A 22,382-nucleotide genomic window follows, 5' to 3' on the forward strand; every position below is an offset into this window, starting at 1 on the left:
GCACAGTTGTTCTAGCCAGGACTAGCAGACAATGATGGACAGTGTATTCCTGTGTGTGGCCAGACCTCTGCACTCGCCGAGCTCACGTACATCAATAAATCCTATATACAGCAACGTTAGAATAGTGATCTTGCAACTACTAGCAAGAACTTGTTGCTTCACACCCCATACTACTGTACTACCGGGCATAATGGAAGCTGCTCTCTTGGAACTCGGGTCTTATACATTTGCAAAAACAGCAAGTTGTCTAAACCTTGTTTTTGGTTTTTTTTTTAGGTTCTGCAGGACAGCAGAAACGAACTAGTTACACACAAAAGCAATTGCCAGCTCACCGAAATGTTGCGTGCACGGACCAGTCCTGGCAGACAATCATGTAATAACAGGGTTCGCAGACGCTCGGTCCGGCACTTGTTTGTTATAAAGGCTGAAGAAATCTGACTTTACAACAGCCTTTCAAGATTTATACAGAGCAAGTGTTACCGCTATTGCATTTAGAAGAAATGGACTTGTTCTATTTGGTAGTGATCGGTGCCTGGCATGTGGGAGGAATTAGAGATGAGCAGATCAATTCGCACAACCCCAGTTCATTGCTCTTTAGCCGGGGACAGAAGCCGTGATAATTCCCCGAGCTTCTGGATTCCCCAGCGTTTGAGGCCTGGTGTGATGTAATCTGTGCAGAGACAGGTGACTTATTGTCAGCCTGAGACCCTGGAGGATAAGGAAATTTGAACAACTACTGTCCACGGCCAAAAGGCACAGATCTAGACTGAGGACTGGGTTGGGAGAAGCAACCTGCTCATTTCTAACTAGAATATATTGTATTTCTTTTTCAAATAATTTTTATAAACTTTTTGAAACTTTTACAATGCTTTTTCATAAGATTACAATATTTTTCACGATTGAGGGAAGTATGGAGGGGGAGGGAAGGGAGGGATGGGGAAGAATACAAGGAGAGAAGGATAAAATAGGTATGTATATACCTAAAGAAAAAGCAGACAATTATACATATATACGCAAATGTAACCAAAATGACAGTAGCTTACTATTCAAAATATCTGAAGAAATATCAAAAGCTTGAGTCACGCTATATATGAACGTAATGCTAATAAATCTAGGTCTGCTTTGCCTGGGGTCACCTGGAAGTGAACCCAGACTTTCCACTGGAAGAATCTCAGAAATCCAGTGTTAACCCCTTCATGACCCAGCCTATTTTGACCTTAATGACCTGGCCGTTTTTTGCAATTCTGACCAGTGTCCCTTTATGAGTTAACTCAGTCTCAGAACCGCTGAACCGGATTGGGAGAGTCTGTAATTGCAAAGAATTGTTCAGAGTGTACGCTTTCCAAACTGATGAGGTCATAAAATCACCCGGGTTGTCTGCTAAAGTTTCGCAATCACTGACATCAACAGGGGTGCTTCGGTCATTATTTATATGTAAGAAGTCATTCTCCCTAAAGAAATCCATGCACAACTGCTTAAATTTCGTGTCTATTGTAGAAGGAGTACTAGATGTGTCTTCGGCAAGTCTCGGAGTCTCATTTAGGGTTAATCTTTTGATTACACCATTTTCACAACTAGCCCCCGGATTTTGGTCAGCAATAGGTGAAGCGCACTGAGGGATTTTCTGATGCACTGTCTCTTTAAATACAGCTTTATTTGTGGTTTCCCCGGTGTCGGAGTGGTTAATGTAAAGCTGATTATTAAAAGCAATGTCAGCACTACTAGATGTAATCTGGGGAGCCCCAAAGGTTAGCTGGGATGTGTTTTCCAGGGCTGGAGTCAGTACTGCTTCACTGTTTGTTTGCACAGACTTTTGTTCTCCATCACTTTGTACTGCTGCTATATGAAAGTCTCCCTCAGCCTGATGAGAACGCAATTTGTCAATCAGGCGCTGCCCCAGCGAGGGATTCTCCCTCACCTCCCCTGTCTCTCCCTGTGCCCCAGAGCCCTGCATCTTTTGTGATCTCGGCACAAATACCTGTGCATTATGGTTCAGTCCCCCTCTTTGCTGGTGTCCAGCTGTGGTTGGCCCGGTGAGCACTTGCCTCTGTGTGACCGCTGATTCCTCCGCTTCTTCACCCCGCCATCCGCTAATGCTGGTATCCGCCGTGGTCTTCCTGCTTCTGATCGTCGCATCACCTGCTGCTCCAGGTGACCCGGCAGGTCGTTTTATTTTGCCGGCGGGCGCTCGCTTTACTGTGAGCGCTGCTTTGTCTGTAGGGCTTTCCCGCCGGCTGCTGGCGTCTGTGTCCATCGCTGCTCTCCGACTCCTCACCGCTGCCTCACCAGACGTTCCCTGGGGTCCGGCAAGCTGCTGTTTACTGCCGGTGGGCGTGTGCTTCCTTGTGGCCGCCGCTCTGATTGCCGCTCCCTCCCGCTGGCGTCTATGTCCCCCACTGTCCTACGACTCCTCACCGCTGCTTCACTAGATGATCCCTGGGGTCTGGCAAGCCTCTGTTTACTGCCGGCGGGCGAGTGCTTCCCTGTGGCCGCTGCTCCGACCGCAGCTCCCTCTCGCCGGCTGTCACACAGATCCCCCACAGACTTCTGGTCTCTCACAGCTTCTTCTCTTTCTGCTTCAGGGGTACCGGGAAGCAGAGATCTCCCGCCGCTTTGTGTCCCGTGTGTCGACTGGGTTTGGGGTGGTCCCAGCTTAGCCTGGAATTGGCGCTGGGCCAGCACTCGGGGTGCAGGCCTGTTCCGATCTCTGTGTTTGTAGGCCTCCGCTGTGTGCTCTGGTCTTCTCACAGCCTGGAAAGGGGTTTTTCCCCACCCCAGGGCTGTTTTTTTCTGCTTAAGGTTAGGTCATGATCTGGTCGTATATAAGACCAAGATTTTCCAATTTTAGTAAGCTTTTAGCTGCTTTTGAAAGGGAATTGTAGGAGCTCTTATAAAGTGCGACTGCTCCTTTCCCTCTGAAAGCCACGCCCCCGAATATATTGTATTTCTAACCAATCACAAACTTATAAAATCTCATGAAAACGTCCAATAAAAAACTTGATGAATACCCGAATTATAGGAAATCTGTTAGTAGGCTCAACCCTTCTAAGCCATCTATATGGGCACACGTCATAGAAAGTTGAATAAAATGATATCTTGATATCTGTAATCCAATGTCTTATTCCAAAGAAATTCACGTTTTCCTATATGTAAATCAGCTGTTAAGATCTATGGCCGGACTCCGATCTCTCTGAGACTCCGCCTCCAGAGATTATTATAAATGCAAGAGGGAGTTACCAGTGCGAGACATGTAATGACTGACAGTCTGCTCTCCTGATCTACATGTCTCACACTGGTAACGCCCTTTTCATGTATAAGCAGCTCTGGAGGCACATTCTCAGGCGGATCTGTGTCCGGCCCATAGATCACAACAGCTCATTTACTTAAGAAGAGCGTGGATTTCTCTGGCAAAATAAATTGGATCGCAGATATCAAGGTGTCATTTTATTCAGCTTCATATGACCTACTTGCCATATAGATGATGATCCCCTTCAACAAATATATTAACTATTTAATGACCATGTTAGCATTGAACATATATTATAGAGGTATGAGAAAAGGACTACATATGTGTAAGAAAATAGATAATATGCATCATATGCATAACATGTCATAGGAGAAAAACATATGCAAATGTATTCAATAATATAACAGCTTGTCTTTTATTGGGAGTTTGGGTTCCTAACAGGAGAATCCAGTAGGTTTCCTTGCTTAATAGATTGTGTGGATGGTTTCCAGTTCTCAAAGAACTAATTTTTTCAATTCCTTTCATAGAGCAGCTCGGGCGTCTTCATTTTTGCATCTATGTGAAATGGTATGGCTTATACTCCCTATGTCTGATGAATGCTCTTTCTGATCCTAATTTTTAATGGGACTGTTACACATCCCAGATATTGGACTCTACAGCTAGAACATGATGCAAGATAAACTACAAAAGATTTGCAGTTTAGACAACATATGAGGCATCACTAGAAAACAATTCCAAGGAGGTGGCATTGTGCATTACCGTACATTTTGGCCACATTTAAATGAACTCCTTTATTGCAACCACCCCCTATGTTTCTGGATCCTGCTGCAGCTCTGCTAGTATTCTCAGTGATGGGCTCTGTATAACCCTGTACGCACTATAGATTGACGCTTTGTCTACATTGTGCATAGGCATAAAGCTGTCAATCGTAGGGGGCAGTGTTAGTCAAAGCTCAAATATAGGATAACTACAGAAGCTGAGAGGACTAGCAGAGCTGCAACAGGAAATAAACAGGTTTATCAAAACTAGAGAATGATGCCCAGTGATTTACATAGTGCAGGAAACAGGTTCTCTGTCTTTACTTTATGCTGTTCTCAGACAAAAACCTGATGACAGAGAATCTTTAATGAGGAGAAAGAAGTACACAGATATTGGAAGCGGCTCATCTCCAACAAAAGAATTGTGCATGTTGTAATAGAAAATGGTTAACGACTCTTTCTCCCCAATATCTATAGAGGAGAGCCACTTCCATATTAGATGGTTGATGGGTACAGCCGACATGCATCTCATGTGTTTGCCTACCTTAACAATCTGACAAAAGAAAAACAAATAGGTGTTTAATTCTATTCACTGCACGCGCAATTTTTTTTTTTCAGATCCAATATTTATCATCAGATCCTCATAAAAGCTGGACTCACCAGGAGTGATACAGTTGGAGTCGAACCTGGCTTCTGTCGGCAACACTTCACCCTTTTCTAAGGCTTTCTTTATTTTTTCTTCTGCCTCTTTTGCAGACCTAAATACATTAAAGAAAAACGTTTATGCAATTTATATGTACGATTCTACTTGATGGATTCAAATGTGTGATCGACCTGTTCTATTAAAACTGTATTTAGGGGACAGTTTATCTTTCTACTAGAACATTGTGTAAAAATCTCGCAGTGTACATGGATAGAAACAAATGGAAAACCATTGATAAATAAATCATAAAAATATTGATAATTTTGGGCCAGTTTGAAGTAAATAGTTCAGGCAATTCCTCGACATCACAAAAAAATAAATTTAATGAGGTATTAATGAAACCTGAACTAATAGAGGGCAGTTCAACGTTGAGACTGATGAGTTTCACGTCAGACGTTCACATCAACGTTGTCTGCATGCTAGACGACTTGCAAGGGTACACGGCACAGGCGCCATCCTCCTTCAAGGCCCAGGGAGCATCTACGCTGGACAAGGGACCAGTGGCCTCAGTGCTGTTCACTGATGATCGTCAATTCACACTGAGCAGAAATGATGACCAGCAACGATGTTAGAGACATGAAGGAGAGATCTGTGCATCAGTCATGTTGTGCCTTTGGTGGTGATGTTAGTGTGGGCAGGTGGGTCTAGTCCATACAGTACTGGCCTACACCTTCTGAATCGCACAGTGACAAGTACCTAGTACTTGAATAATATCATTCTTCCAGTCATTGTGCCTCAAACACCACAGGCCTAATTTCATCTTCATGAACATCAATGTCACATCATTAGGAAACAGCTGCTGGAGACTGGGGTACCTCAAATGGAGCGGCCTGCACTTTCTCCAGACCTGAAACCCATAGAAAAACCTATGGGTTCAGCTGAGTCGCCATGCAGAGGCTCATAACTCTGAACCCCAGAACCTCAATGACCTGAGGGCTGCCCCCTTCAATAGTCCTACTTTCATCATAAAATATCCTTAGCTTTTTGTGAATAGTATACCAGCGGAAAACAGACAATTTTGGCCATTTCGGCTTACCATTGTTTGGAAGTTATACACAAACTGATGTCTAACAAAATCAACTGAAAACACAAAATATTTGGAATGATTGCTCCAATTTGGCCAATTATTGTCAGTTTAGTCTGGCATGTTGATGGTTGTATCATTCGTTGAATTGACCGCAATCTGGCCATTAATTGTCTCATGTGTACAGTCATCCTAAAGGCCCCGTCACACATAGCGAGATCGCTAGCGAGATCGCTGCCGAGTCACAAGTTTTGTGACGCAACAGCGATCTCGCTATGTGTGACACGTACCAGCGATCAGGCCCCTGCTGTGAGATCGCTGGTCGTGTCGGAATGGCCTGGGCCATTTTTTGATCGTTGAGGTCCCGCTGACATCGCTGAATCGGCGTGTGTGACGCCGATTCAGCGATGTCTTCGCTGGTAACCAGGGTAAACATCGGGTTACTAAGTGCAGGGCCGCGCTTAGTAACCCGATGTTTACCCTGGTTACCATCGTTAAAGTTAAAAAAACAAACGCTACATACTTACCTACCGCTGTCTGTCCCCGGCGCTCTGCTTCTCTGCTCTGGCTGTGAGCGGCGGGCAGCCGGAAAGCAGAGCACAGCGGTGACGTCACCGCTCTGCTTTCTGGCCGCTGCGCTCACAGCCAGAGCAGAGAAGCCCAGCGCCGGGGACAGACAGCGGTAGGTAAGTATGTAGCATTTGTTTTTTTAACTTTAACGATGGTAACCAGGGTAAACATCGGGTTACTAAGCGCGGCCCTGCGCTTAGTAACCCGATGTTTACCCTGGTTACCCGGGGACTTCGGCATCGTTGAAGACAGTTTCAACGATGCCGAAGTTTTTCCCCAGATCGTTGGTCGCTGGAGAGAGCTGTCTGTGTGACAGCTCTCCAGCGACCAAACAGCGACGCTGCAGCGATCCGGATCGTTGTCGGTATCGCTGCAGCGTCGCTATGTGTGACGGGGCCTTAACTTGCTATTGGGCACATTAAAGATTACAGCTCATCAAGGAGGGTTCCTGCAGCAGTGGGACAATCTGTGAATTTAGGATTAGGGAACTTTCTGTTAAAAAGGAATGGTATATTAATAGTTGTTAGGTCACAAGAAATGAAACAATTGGAGCACTCACCCAATCGTTTGTGATTATAGCTTTAATCCACAATTAGGATGACATCAAAACTTCTAAGTGCGGTGTGCAGGTGGCAGGGGAGCTTAGCAGGTGAAAAGGCCTGACAGACTAAGGCCGTTTCACGCTAAGTATAAACTTCTACGGGTCCAGTTAATGATACGCATGTGCTCCGGGGCGGCCTGTGGGCAGGTCTTTCCTAGATTTCTTTGGTTTAGAGCAGGAAGATAAGACTCTGCCTACAGTCCCGCCCCGGAGCTCAGGCATATCATTAACTGAAAACTTCTAACACCGATTACTCAAGAAGTACAAGACGGATTTCTTCACCACAGATATCATTTTAGGTCGGTTTCACACTTCCATTTATTTCCGGTACCGCAAAAAAACAGTACCGGAGATATCCGTGTCCATGTGTCCGTGTGGGTATTACGTGTGGCAACCGTGTGCCGCATCAGTACCACACGGACAGCCGCCAGGGAAGAAGCGCTACAGTAAGCGCTGTTCCCCGGCAGCTGGTGCTGAAGCCGGCTCTCATCATTCTTCCCTGCTCTGCCGGCGAGTAGAGGAGAATGATGAGCCTTATATTAAAGTCCGAACGACAGAAGTTGGGGCTTTTGGGACTCTTACCCCCATCATCCGACACCTGCTGCCGCTAATAAGTGACAGTAGGTGGTGATGATCAGGGTATTTCACAGCCGCAATCTAAGGAAATAAAATGAATGAAATTCCCGATATGGATTCCCCCCCTATTTTCTTAAAACAAGTTCAACCAACCAAGCAAAACTCACAGCTGTCAGCTTCTGCAAGGTTGGTTATCAAGAATAGAGGGGTCCCCATGCTGGTTTTTTTTTTATTTAAAAAAAAACAAAAACAAAAAAAAAACGGTGTGGGGCCCCCCCTCCCCATTTGTGACAACCATCCTTGCTAAAGCTCACAGCTGGGGGCTGCTATTCTCAGGCTGGTAAGGTGCCATTGATATAGGCCCCTAGCCGAAAAACTATTTGCAGCTGCCCAGAAAAGGCACATCTATTAGATGCGCCTTTTCTGACACTTAGCCTGGCTCTTCCCACTTGCCTTGTAGCGGTGGCAAGTGGGGTAATATTTGTGGGGTTGATGTCGCCTTTCATTCTGTTTCTATGATAAGGAACATGTTTTTGCTTCAGGGTGGTCTGTGGGCAGCTCTTTACTTGGTTTCTCTGGCTTAAAGCAGGAAGATAAGACTGACTACAATCCTGCCCTGGAGAACAGGCATCTCATTAACTGAAAACATCTAACACTGAATACACAGGAACCACAAGACTGATTTCTTCACCCCAGGTATCATTTTTATCAGTATAACAGCGCCAACCTGACAGTGTCTGTAATTTACTTAGCAAAATCCTGTTGACAGGTTCGCTTTAAGTTTTCACTTGGGACTAAAGTTTGTGAGTGGAAGGCAGGGAGAAGGAGCCGCACAGTTTTGTGTAAACAGAGACCTTGGTGAGATGTTCTTCTAATGGGCACGACTGTCCATGAGTGGGTAAGAACTACAAAAGCTGCAGCACCTTCTGACGGTCGTACGTGATGGCAACCGCACAGAGGAACCAACAGGCACTGCCAGGAAGGAGAACATCTCTCAAGGTACCGTCACACTAGACGATATCGCTAGCGATCCGTGACGTTGCAGCGTCCTCGCTAGCGATATCGTCCAGTGTGACAGGCAGCAGCGATCAGGCCCCTGCTGTGCTGTCGCTGGTCGGGGAAGAAAGGCCAGAACTTTATTTGGTCGCTGGACTCCCCGCAGACATCGCTGAATCGGCGTGTGTGACACCGATTCAGCGATGTCTTCACTGGTAACCAGGGTAAACATCGGGTAACTAAGCGCAGGGCCGCGCTTAGTAACCCGATATTTACCCTGGTTACCATCCTAAAAGTAAAAAAAAACAAACAGTACATACTTACCTAACGCTGTCTGTCCTCCAGCGCTGTGCTCTGCACTCCTCCTGTACTGGCTGTGAGCGTCGGTCAGCCGGAAAGCAGAGCGGTGACATCACCGCTCTGCTTTCCGGCCGCTGTGCTCACACAGACAGTACAGGAGGAGTGCAGAGAAGCAGAGCGCCGGGGACAGACAGCGGTAGGTAAGTATGTAGTGTTTGTTTTTTTTTACTTTTAGGATGGTAACCAGGGTAAACATCGGGTTACTAAGCGCGGCCCTGCGCTTAGTTACCCGATGTTTACCCTGGTTACCGGCATCGTTGGTCGCTGGAGAGCTGTCTGTGTGACAGCTCTCCAGCGACGCTGCAGCGATCCGAATCGTTGTCGGTATCGCTGCAGCGTCGCTAAGTGTGACGGTACCTTCAGGCAAAAATAGATAAAAGGTCACTTTATTTAGGCCATAAATGTCATGCTTGATGAGGGCCCCCCGTTGTGTACCCTTAATAAAGTGCCCTTATATCTACCTATGTGCAGTTATCCCTTAAGCAGTGTGTGGGGGTTCCATGTTTTTTCTCTACGCTCTTATGTTAAGGCTATGCTTTTACTAGGATTTTCTGAAAACAACAAAAATTGGGATAACGGAAGTAAAGCACAAACTATAACAAGGGCAGCGATTTACCACAAAAGGTCATGTGAAAAGACGACAAGTGACAGCTGCAGGGAAGTAAATAGACACAGGCGACAGTGCTAAAGCAACAGAGGATTCATAAGTAATGTTTGATTACATGTTTTATGCTATTTTTCTTTTATCACAGTATTACTTTCTATAGTATGCTGCCAAGTTGTAGGTAGCTATACTGAAGAGCATCTGATAAGTACGTTGCAGGCTTTACAACTGTGTTACTAACATCCCCATAGCAGAGGTTGCTCTAACGTAGCTTTATTTTTAAGGTTTTGGAAAAATTATGCTGTTAAGCACATATACACATATATACCTCAGAGGGGCTCTCCTTAGGATAGGTCATCACTGTCAGAACAAGGTGAGTGCCTTTTGTTGGGCCCCCAATTTGATATTGGCTATTGATAGCTCGGGTGGAGAGTGGCCGCTGCTCGGAGTGGCAGATCAGCTCATACTCCAAAAAAGGAACTGATGTGCACTAACTAGCATCGATTACTTTACACTGAACAGAGCGGTACATACACGACACATAGCCGTCTGTCCTCAAAGCTAATCACATCTGATCAGTGCTGTTAGGTGTCCTCAGGATAATTCATCAATATTATCTGCCCAGACAACATCTAAGTTTTCATTCTTCCTAAACAAATTAGAACAGTTTTCACATGAGTCTATATGTATTTCTCAGGTCACTGTGAATGTACATGGGATACTGGACTGTCCCCAACTTGTGAGTCTAACATCTAAACCAAAATCAAGATCGCAGAACATTTCTGCGCATGAGCTGTATAGCAGGACAGATGGACATTGGTGTAGTACCTGCGGTACTATGCTGCCTAACAGTCATGACGCCATTGTCAGTATCCCTGCGGCACCCAGCATGTGACCTGTGGCATAAAGTAGTAACTATGTACACGACAACCGAGTGGCCTTCAATTTCATCTCTGTAATAGTGATGCCAGAAACAGAGAATTCCTGCAGCTTTGCGAATAAGGCAGATCGGGCATGAACAGATTTCGCATTCTGTTAATTCTCCCCCTGGTGCCAGGACATGCATTATGGATGGGATTTGTAGCCACAGATTTACAGAAACAGAGCATGGATGTTTCCTGGCTGATCGGGAGGCAAAACGCTGCTAGAGAATATGAATAATGTCTGCAATGTGGCAGAAGAGACAGCAGGGCACTAGGCTGGGACACATACACACACACATTATATATATATATATATATATATATATATATATATATATATATATATATATATATATATATATATATATATATATATATATATATATACTAGATGGCAGCCCGATTCTAAAGAATAGGGAGTCTAGAATCCATATATACTTTATTCAAATGTAAGAATAATACAATTAATAAATAATAGTAAGAAAGAACAAAAATAATAGGCAGTATATGGAGAAAACTCCAAACAAAAGTTTAAAATTGGTGTGAAAATGTCACTGAACCACTTCACAACTAAATATATATAGTTTTGGTAAATGGTATTATCATTTTTTTGACGAAATTCGGCAGGAGCTTGAAGAGCAACGTCACTGGGCCCGCCTCCACGCAGTAGAAACTTGCTGTGAGGTAAAAATTCAAAAATCACACCAAAATGGCGGGCGGAGTGTGTCACAGTACGGCACGTTTCCGATTGGTCGCTCGCAGCAGGCGGCAACCAATCAGACACTGGACACTGTTGACGTCACTTATCTCCGGACATTAGCTCCGGACATTAGCTCCGGACATTAGCTCCGGACATTAGCTCCGGACATTAGCTCCGGACAAAGCCACGGAAGTTGGCACAAATTGCAGGAAGTAGTATTCTAGGCAATTATATATTAGATGTTATACACATACAGGAAATTGCGGCAGATCACTGTAAGATGGAGAGTAATGGACCCTGAATCCCAATCTACTGAAGATACTACAATGCAGTGACTGATATATGGTGCACTGTGAAGAAAACCAGCATTAGTATAGCAAAGAGCACCAATCAGAAAAACGGACATTTCCATAAGGCTGCGTTCACACTGAAATCAGAGACTGAATCAGCAGTCCCATCATAGCGAAAGTGGTTACCCGCCATGTAAGCGTATACAGCCAGGGCTCTGCACACACGGCCACATCACATTTCTGCAGGCTCAAAGCAAAGTGCGGTATTACTGCTTGTGCATTGGGACGACCTTGCTGATGAATGAAATAGCTGGCTATCAGCATGACTGACGGCTGCCTCCCTGTAAGTGTCATGGGTGGGGTCATGGCCTCAGACTGGGCCCTGCTAAACACAAGTATTGAAACAGTCAGAAGTGAATGAAGGGGACATTGCCAGCTGATATGGTGGGTTTTTGGGTGCATTAGGTCAGACACTTGAGACCTCTATTCTGGACATGTTCCCGAGAGCAGATCACAGAGTCTGGTGAGGCACTGACTGTTTACCAGGTACATCTGTGTGTGGCTCGGTGTATGAGCTCTGTACAGTGTTCCAAATTATTATGCAAATTGGATTTAAGCGTCAAAGATTTAATCATTTTGTTTTTCAAATAAACTCATGGATGGTATTGTGTCTCAGGGCTCAACGGATCACTGAAATCAATCTTAACCCCTATCTGACCTCGGACGGGATAGTACGTCCGAGGTCAGATCCCCTGCTTTGATGCAGGGCTCCGCGGTGAGCCCGCATCAAAGCCGGGACATGTCAGCTGTTTTGAACAGCTGACATGTGCCCATAATAGGCGCGGGCAGAATCGCGATCTGCCCGCACCTATTAACTAGTTAAATGCTGCTGTCAAACGCAGACAGCGGCATTTAACTACCGCTTATGGCTGGGCGGCCGGAAATGACGTCATCGCCGACCCCCGTCACATGATCGGGGGTCGGCGATGCGTCTCCATTGTAACCATAGAGGTCCTAGAGACCTCTATGGTTACTGATCACCGGTGGCTGTGAGCGCCACCCTGTGGTCGGCGCTCACAGCACACCTCCATTTTTGCTACATAGCAGCGATCAGCAGATCGCTGCAATGTAGCAGAGGCGATCGAGTTGTGCCTGCTTCTAGCCTCCCATGGAGGCTATTGAAGCATGGCAAAAGTAAAAAAAAAAAGTTGAAAAAAAATGTTAAAAAAAATTAAAAAAATATAAAAGTTTAAATCACCCCCCTTTCACCCCAATCAAAATAAATCAATTAAAAAAAAAATGAAATCTACACATATTTGGTATCGCCGCGCTCAGAATCGCCCGGTCTATCAATTAAAAAAAGCATTAACCTGATCGCTAAACGGCGTAGAGAGAAAAAAAAATTTGAAACGCCAGAATTACATTTTTTAGGTCGCCGCGACATTGCATTAAAATGCAATAACGGGCGATCAAAAGAACATATCTGCACCAAAATGCTATCATTAAAAACGTCATCTCGGCACGCAAAAGATAAGCCCTCAACCGACCACAGATCACGAAAAATGGAGACGCTACAAGTATCGGAAAATGGCGCAATTTTTTTTTTTTTTTTAGCAAAGTTTGGAATTTTTTTTCACCACTTAGATAAAAAATAACCTAGACATGTTAGGTATCTATGAACTCATAATGACCTGGAGAATCACAATGGCAGGTCAGTTTTAGCATTTAGTGAACCTAGCAAAAAAGCCAAACAAAAAACAAGTGTGGGATTGCACTTTTTTGCAATTTCACCGCACTTGAAATTTTTTCCCCGTTTTCTAGTACACGACATGCTAAAACCAATGATGTCATTCAAAAGTACAACTCGTCCCGCAAAAAATAAGCCCTCACATGGCCAAATTGACGGAAAAATAAAAAAGTTATGGCTCTGGGAAGGAGGGGAGTGAAAAACGAACATGGAAAAACGAAAAATCTCAAGGTCATGAAGGGGTTAAACACATGTGATAATTAGTTTTCCAGGTGATTCTAATTGAAGGAAAACTACTTAAAATGATGTTCCACATTATTAAGCAGGCCACAGGTTTCAAGCAATATGGGAAATAAAAAGGATCTCTCTGCTGCTGAAATGCGTTAAATAGTGCAATGCCTTGGACAAGGTATAAAAACATTAGATATTTCACGAAAACTTAAGAGTGATCATCATACTGTGAAGAGATTTGTGACTGAAACAGAGCACAGAGTTCATGCAGATAAAGGCATAATGAGGAAGGTTTCTGCCAGACAAATTCATTGGCTTAAGCGAGCAGCTGCCAAAACAGCTTTACAAAGCAGCAGTTGTTTTAAGCTGCTGATGCCTCTGGAGTCCCTCAAACCTCAAGGTGTAGGATCCTTCAAAGGCTTGCTGTGGTGCATAAACCTACTATTCGGCAACCCTTAAACAGTGTTCACAGGCAGAAACGGTTGTAGTGGGCCCAGACATACATGAAGACTAATTTCCAAACAGTCTTGTTTACTGATGGGTGTCGAGCAACCCTGGATGGTCCAGATGGATGGAGTAGTGGATGGTTGGTGGATGGCCATCATGTCCAAACAAGGCTGCAACGTCAGCAAGGAGGTGGAGGAGTCATGTTTTGGGCCGGAATCATGGGGAAACAGCTGGTAGGGCGCTTTAAGGTTCTTGAAGATGTGAAAATGACCTCTGCAAAGTACATAGAGTTTCTGACTGACAACTTTCTTCCATGGTATAAAAAGCAGAAACGTGCCTTCAGGAGCAAAATCATCTTCATGCTGACAATGCACCATCTCATGCTGCAAAGAATACCTCTGAGTCATTGGCTGCTATGGGCATAAAAGAAGATAAACCCATGGTGTAGCCACCATCTTCCCCTGACCTCAACCCTATAGAGAACCTTTGGAGTATCATCCAGCACAAGATCTATGAGGGTGGGACGCAGTTCACATCAAAACAGCAGCTCTGGGAGGCTATTCTGACTTCACGCAAAGAAATACAAGCAGGAACTCTCCAAAAACTCACAAGTTCAATGGACGCAAGAATTGTAAAGGTGATATCAAAGAAGGGGTCCTATGTTAACATGTAACTTGGCCTGTTAGAATGTTTTTGAGTTAAATAGCTTTTGTGTTTTGTGAATGTGACCTCCTAATGCTGCAAATTCCACAAATGTCATTTTCAGTTCTTTAAAACATCAACGGTTTAGGAATTCTACTGTGCCTAATAATTTGGAACAGTGCATTTTGAGTTTTTATTCATTTTGGAGATTTTACTGTTATCATTGGGAGGTTTCATCAATAAAATTTGATGTATAATCTAACGGGTGATGACTTTTATTAGACTGACTGTCATTTACACAGACCATTTGGGAAAATCCGAGAAAAATATAATTTGCATAATAATTTGGAACATGGGGATGAACGGACCCATGGAAGTTCGGGGTTCTGGTTCCTGACCTGAACTTTAGTCCTAATCCATTTTAATTTGTTTAATTTTCCTTAGCTTTCTATTGATATTTCTCCAAATTTTCTCGACAGTATTGATCTAATTAGTGCAATGGAGTCTGAGTCATGGAGTCAGTGTCGGTATAACATGGTCTGACTCAGACTCCTAAAATATAGAATACATTGGGTTCAGTAGTGCAATGCAGGATGTGCTGTAAATGTTTTCAAAGGAATTTGGGAAAGTTATGAAATGTTCTATAAAGGTCTCTTCTCTTCCTGATCTAAGGAGCTACGTCAGCGGTGGCAAACTTGGGGCACGCAGTGCCCTTCCTATGGGCATGCGCACTATCCTCTCAGAACTAGACAAAAGGAGTGTGGAGGGCACCATCGTACTATCACAAACTGGGATCTACCTGGAGTATGTTAAACAAGAGCCATGTCAGAGAAGAAAAAAAACATACCAAGAGCCAGGGATCACCAAAAAAAATACACTAATAAATTTTATTATGGTCAAACAAGACACACCAAACAATTAAAAACATTTAAAAACCAAAGTGGTACATACCCCAAATGGGGTATGCCCCCCCGAGACCAAAAAGAAGGCTTATACCAAACAATGTATACATATATAATACGACATGTACCATTCAGATAACAATAAATATTTTTACATCAATATGTTAGATGTGCAGCTGCTCTGTTATTGGAAATATAATAGCTACTCTATAGGCAAGTTGTCATTATGGCCGTTGTAATAGAAGTGGGGCTCCCAATATAGTAAGTAAATCATGTGCACCAAGTAGTGGCTCAAAAATAGAACATAAATGACCCAGACCAAATAGACAACAGTATTACACACAAATGCTGTGCAAAATAACAGTGTAAGTAAACCGGTCGATCAAATAGTTCTATTTATATATGCCCTCTATACCAAATGAGCCTAATGCAATGCGAAAATTGGCAGAACATATATAAACCTATGAGCTCTTAATAAATGGTGTACTAGATACAAGACATAGAACAAAAGGGGAATAGCACAACCTCAGCCATAGCAGGTAGAAAGGCATGAAGCTATATGCATGAAAGCGCAGTTAGCGCCACACAGAACCTGCCCAAAGAAGTAGCTCAGCCTAAGTCATAGCAGGAGAAAGGGCATAAAGACATATGCATGAAGGAGCAATAAGCGCCATACACCACCTGCCCAGAGCAAAAGACAGCACAAATGGGATATAAAGCCGGTCAAGGGGGGCAATGAGCCCAACGCGTATCACCACAAACGTGGCTTCGTCAGGGGCAGAAGTAGCAGTGTCCATCCGCTGACAACTATATATATCAAATATCTTAATCATTTGCTCCATACCAGCTGCGTGGATCCTCACCTGGATACGGGAGCAGACGCCGCAACACATATCTGAAGCGCCATGCTGGAAACCGGAAGTTCCGCAGTGTCACAGGAAACTGTGCAGACGGGTGTACAAAGATGGAGGACTGGATTGACAATGCGCATGTGCCAACAGACCTGGTGCTATGCACCGGGAGTACTAATGATAAAATATCCAGGGTGTACCAAAATGGGCACATTGCGGCAAAATACACAGGCGCAGTACAAGCTAATGAATATAGAACACCGCATAGCACAAATGTTTTAATACTAACGGGCACAAAGAAATGCGGAGAGGAATGGTAAATGTACCGCATACAATAATATAGAAGTCAATCCCTTGTGCAGCGATAGTTACTCAGAATATAATAAACTGATAATAGTAACACCGCTAAGTATACACCAAAGGTGCGCCACACAGGGAACACACTCAGATGATGTGCGCCGCTGCAGCAAGAGCAAATACACACTGAACGTCGCATGATGGATAATGTTCATATTAAAGTGGGCACTAACGATGTACGACGAAATTAAATAAATGTGCCACATACGGTCACATTATGAGCACGCCCCTGTAAAACATTACGTACTCAAAAAAGGTGTTAGGTTGTTGTGGCAACCATATCATGATTACGACGCATAAACAGCGCTCGTACAACGCATGCGCACACCATCCAAAGCAGTGCTGTCTGCCAAGCACTCAAAAAATGTACATCAGAAAGATGTAACACAGAGTGATATTTCTTTATTATTTTATAGAACGCCGCATAGCACAAATGTTAGTATTAAAACGGGCACACAGAAATGCGGAGAGGAATGGTAAAAGTACCGCATCCTCTCAGAACTAGCAGCACCACCGCCACTCTCCTCAGCCCGCACGCAGAGTCTAGCCTTTATGGAGGGAGAGATAATTGTAGAGAGCAATGGATGATAGGGACCTAATTTTCTTAGCCTGAGAGAACTAAGAAAAGGACTGAGAGGACTACCAGATTCTTCAAATCGCTGCATGGGAAAAATAAAATGAACTCCAGATTGAGTTGATTATATTGAAAAACAAAAAACATGTCTATCTGTATTTGTAAATCTTGAGGCGCAGAAGGCCATGGGTGCAATAAACTCAACACTACAGATTCTGCTAAAGAGAAGCTAAAGGGGACAAGACTAGGATGCCCCCTGTCCTCTAACATTTCAACTATTTAGTGAATAACAGGATGGAGGACATATACCAGGATGGTGAGCATATACCTTTATATATGCAGTCTGGTACCCCTGCACCTGTGTGTGGGTGGACTTTGTTGCCCCTGTCTGCCCCGCATGCTCTAGGTATTAGGGTAGGTGCACATGGTCAGTAAATGCTGCAGGTTGGACGCTGTGTATTTGTGCAGTGTCCAACCCGCAGCGGCCAGATGTTACAACAACATAATGAATGGGATTTCAAGAAATCCCATGTCAACTGCGCGTCCACAGACGCCCGTGGCTTACCTGCGGAGAAGGACCTGTGGCGCGTCTTTCCAGACCGCAGCATGTCTATTTATCTTGCACAGACGCGACACTCTGCAAGATAAATGTCACCCGTACACTGTATAGGAGCAGTGATTCCACACAGTTCAATGAACACATGCGGATTCACCTGCATTTAATAGCTGGCAGCACATTGGACTCAGAGAACATGTGCTTCGTCCTCAGCGCTGCCAATTCCTGAACGTCTGCACATACCCTTAGGATTTTTTTCTAAACTAAAACCTCAGAATTCAGGTTAAATTGCCATATGTGCACTTCATGAAAAATAAGTGAGTTTGGAGCCCTCGGTCAATAAAAGGTTGGCCATCACTGATCTGGGCTTTTAGTTGGGATTAACCTGTGCTGCACTTTATGTACATGCCCAGTAGTGACCAGTGCAGTGGGGCCGGGAGTCAGGAGCTGGAGTCAGAGAAATTGACGAGTCTGAGTCGGAGGTTTTGGCTTGCCGACTCTACTGCTTACATGCTGACCGCTTTAGGATATGTTCCCACAGGACATATAAGCTCCAGCATTACCACATATGTATCAGGAAAACCACTGTAGACAAGCTGCGGCTTTTCTACACATTTAACCTTTTGCATCACAACAAATGAAATCCATAATCATGCTGTTTATGTCAAATGAAAATGACAACTTCTTGAAACGCATGATGAGGAGGGCAAGAAGGAAATTTTACAGTCTAAATCTGAAGTTAACTGGAGTAAAATGTGCTAATTCAGCAATTTGCCAAAATGGCTTAAAAAGGCTTATCCTGAAATAACTCAATCGGTGTACACTGGGTAAAATAATGAGAAGAGCCGTCACTCACCCCCTCCGGGTCTAGCGCTGTCTCTCCACCTGTTTTGGTATTTTTTACTGGTTGCAGTCATGACATGTGTACAGTGCACATCACCGCTGCAGCCAATCAATTAGCTCAGCATCTACTTCAGCAGAGCTGCCGAGCTCAACGATTGGCTGCAGTGTCTATGAGATGTAGGCGTGCATACATCACTGCAGCTAGCAGACAAAAACTGGAGCATTGGAGGAGTGATGGAGCTGGACCAGGGGAGGGTGAGCGACAGATCCTTTTATTATAATAATTCCAAAAAAAGGCTAATTGAGGGGAGAGCTCATCCAAATAATTTAGCATAATCAAAGAAAAAAAAATGGACATTCGAGCAATAATGAAAAATTTTTATATATTCAAGTTTATTTACACATATAAATATAAACAATGCATCAACAACAAGATATAAAAGGTAAACAATACCAAGTAAAATTTAAAGGGGTGGCAACACTTTATTGCCACAGGAAGGTTGGTACATAAGACTATTTGAATATGTAGTCATGGTCAAAAGGATAAAATATAAATTCAATTAAAAATTAAATTAAGAAAATGGTTCACTAAACAATAAAATTGCAATCAATCCTGTTAAAAACCTTTTTAACTGCACCAAAATATATAAAGGTGCATAGTGCAGTAATTATACATGGTCAGCAAACCTACAAATAATATTGAATCCCATGGTATATAGTAAAGATACAAGGGTATTTAATCAATGTTTCTATTCATAAAGTGTAATTGAAAAAACATGTATTAAACCACAGTAAATAACAGAGGACCCTGACATGCAAAAGCCGTGAGGCTAAATTAGACACGAGGAGACACTGAAGGAGACCAACCTGCAAATAGATGTGGGAGAGGGACCCCAACGCGCGTTTCGTGTCTCCTCATCTCTAATTAGTAGAGTGGGTACCACCATGGGCAACACAAGGCAATTATTACAGTCAGTCAATGGAAAAGGACAAACCCTTGACACCTGCTCAGTGTATGCGGACGATAGCATTTCTTACACTAAGTTCAGCTCTGCACTATAATCCAGACTGCAATGTAGTATGTGTGTGGATTCACTATGGCCCCTGGAGCACTCACGATACGCTCTCACTATACAGCCGGTGCTGTGCATACTAGGGGTCATCATTATAGCGAGAGGTTACATGTTACCAGCTATGATACACTGTTCAAGGTCTACAAAAGGAAACCTTACATGACAAGCTACATCTATAGCAGACTACCCCAATCATGTGTCCCCAAGACACCATTCCAGCAGCCAGAGCTAGGGCTTCCAGCCTGTACACAAACATTGTCAAACCTTTATTTAGACAGCCCTGTCATACCTACTTAGCAACGCCATGTTGCATCACTCAGATCGACTCATAATGACATGATAGCGACGTAGCGGAGCCTGTAGGGTTGTAACTACTACAGATGGGTCTCCGAGGACCAAGCTAACACTGCCCTCTACAAGAGCTTACAAAAGGGGAATAATCCAGCAGCCATGTAGCCATCAGTGCGAGCGCGGGAGAAGAAAGGTTACACAGAAGGGATCACAGGTAGCAGAACATTGCCAGGAATACTGGATTGTTAAAGGGACTGTCACCTGAATTTGGAGGGAATAATTTTCAGCCATAGAGGCGGGGTTTTCGGGTGTTTGATTCACCCTTTCCTTACCCGCTGGCTGCAATATTGGATTGAAGTTGATTCTCTGTCCTCCGTAGTACATGCCTGCACAAAGCAATCTTCCCTTGCGCAGGCGTGTACTATGGAGGACAGAGAATGAACTTCAATCCAATATTGCAGCCAGCATGCAGCCAGCGGGTAAGGAAAGGGTGAATCAAACCAGAGTGGATAAAAATCAATGTTTTTTTTATAAAAAATAAAAAAAATCGGATTTTTTTTTATTTAACCCCTTCACCCCAAAGCCTGTTTTCACCTAAGTGACAGGGCCAATTTTTACAATTCTGACCACTGTCACTTTATGAGGTTATAACTCTGAAACGCTTCAACGGATCCTGGTGATTCTGACATTGTTTTCTCGTGACATATTGCACTTCATGATAGTGGTAAAACTTCTTCGATTTGACTTGCATTTATTTGTGAAAAAAACAAAAATTTGTCGGAAATTATGAAAATTTAGCAATTTTCAAACTCTTAGTTTTTATGCCCTTAAATTAGAGAGTTATATCACATAATATAGTTAATAAACAACATTTCCCACATGTCTGCTTTACATCAGCACAATTTTGGAAACATAATTTTTTTTTGTTAGGACGTTATAAGGGTTAAAAGTTGACCAGCGATTTCTCATTTTTGCAACAAAATTTGCAAAACCATTTTTTTACGGACCACCTCACACTTGAAGTGACTTTGAGGGGTCTATATGACAGAAAATGCCCAAAAGTGACACCATTCTAAAAACTGCACCCCTCAAGGTACTCAAAACCACATTCAAAAAGTTTATTAACCCTTCAGGTGCTTCACAGGAATTTTTTGAATGTTTAAAAAAATTGAACATTTAACTTTTTTTCACAAAATTTTTACTTCAGGTCCAATTTGTTTCATTTTATCAAGGGTAACAGGAGAAATTGGACCACAAAAGTCGTTGTACAATTTGTCCTGAGTACGCCGATACCCCATATGTGGGGGTAAACCACTGTTTGGGCACATGGCAGAGCTCGGAAGGGAAGGAGCGCTATTTGACTTTTCAATGCAAGATTTGCTGGAATTGAGATCGGAGCCCATGTCACGATTGGAGAGCCCCTGATGTGCCTAAACAGTGGAAACCCCCACAGGTGACACCATTTTGGAAAGTAGACCCCCTAAGGAACTAATCTAGATGTGTGGTGAGCACTTTGAACCTCCAAGTGCTTCACAGAAGTTTATAATGTAGAGCCGTAAAAAAAAATTTTTTATTAATTTTCACAAAAAATGATCTTTTTGCCCCAAATTTTTTATTTTCCCAAGGGTAAAAGGATAAATTGTACCCCAAAAGTTGTTGTGCAATTTGTCCTGAGTACGTCGATACTTCATATATGGGGATAAACCACTGTTTGAGCGCATGGCAGAGCTCGGAAGGGAAGGAGTGCCATTTGACTTTTCAATGCAAAATTGGCTGGAATTGAGATCGGACGCCATGTCGCATTTGGAGAGCCCCTGACGTGCCTTAACAGTGGAAACCCCCCACAAGTGACCCCATTTTGGAAAGAAGACCCCCTAATGAACTTATCTAGATGTGTGGTGAGCACTTTTAACCCCCAATTGTTTCACTAAAGTTTAGAATGTAGCATTGTGAAAATTAAAAAATCATTTTTTCTTTCCACAAAATGATGTTTTAGCCCGCAATTTTTTTTTTCCCAAGGGTAACAGGAGAAATTGGACCACAAATGTTATTGTCCAATTTGTCCTGAGTACGATGATACCCCACATGTGGGGGGGAACCACCGTTTGAGTGCATGGCAGAGCTCGGAAGGGAAGGAGCACCGTTTGAAATGCAGACTTAGATGGAATGGACTGCAGGTGTCATGTTGCATTTGCAGAGCCCCTGATGTACCTAAACAGTAGAAACCCACCACAAGTAACCCCATATTGGAAACTAGACCCCCCAAGGAACTTATCTAGATGTGTTGTGAGAGCTTTGAACCAACAAGTGCTTCACTACAGTTTATAACGCAGAGCCGTGAAAATAAAAAATATTTTTTTTTCCACGAAAATGATATTTTATCCCCTATGTTTTTATTTTCCCAAGGGTAACAGGACAAATTGGACCCCAAAAGTTGTTGTCCAACTTGTCCTGAGAACGCTGATACCCCATATGTTGGGGGGAACCACTGTTTGGGTGCACGGCAGAGCTCGAAA

General features: G+C 43.5%; 1 protein-coding gene across 2 annotated transcripts in view; it reads right to left on the minus strand.

The window, feature by feature from the left end:
* The window catches only part of XRN1 (5'-3' exoribonuclease 1), a 227,733-nt gene that overhangs the window by 169,625 nt on the left and 35,726 nt on the right, over positions 1–22,382 (minus strand). For both annotated transcript variants that reach the window (XM_069727559.1, XM_069727558.1), the window contains exon 3: positions 4,666–4,763. In XM_069727559.1, coding sequence (XP_069583660.1) covers positions 4,666–4,763 — 98 coding nt within the window. The remainder of the gene's footprint in view (positions 1–4,665; positions 4,764–22,382) is intronic.

Source organism: Ranitomeya imitator, chromosome 5 (genome assembly GCF_032444005.1).
Source record: "Ranitomeya imitator isolate aRanImi1 chromosome 5, aRanImi1.pri, whole genome shotgun sequence".
Lineage (NCBI taxonomy): Eukaryota > Metazoa > Chordata > Amphibia > Anura > Dendrobatidae > Ranitomeya > Ranitomeya imitator.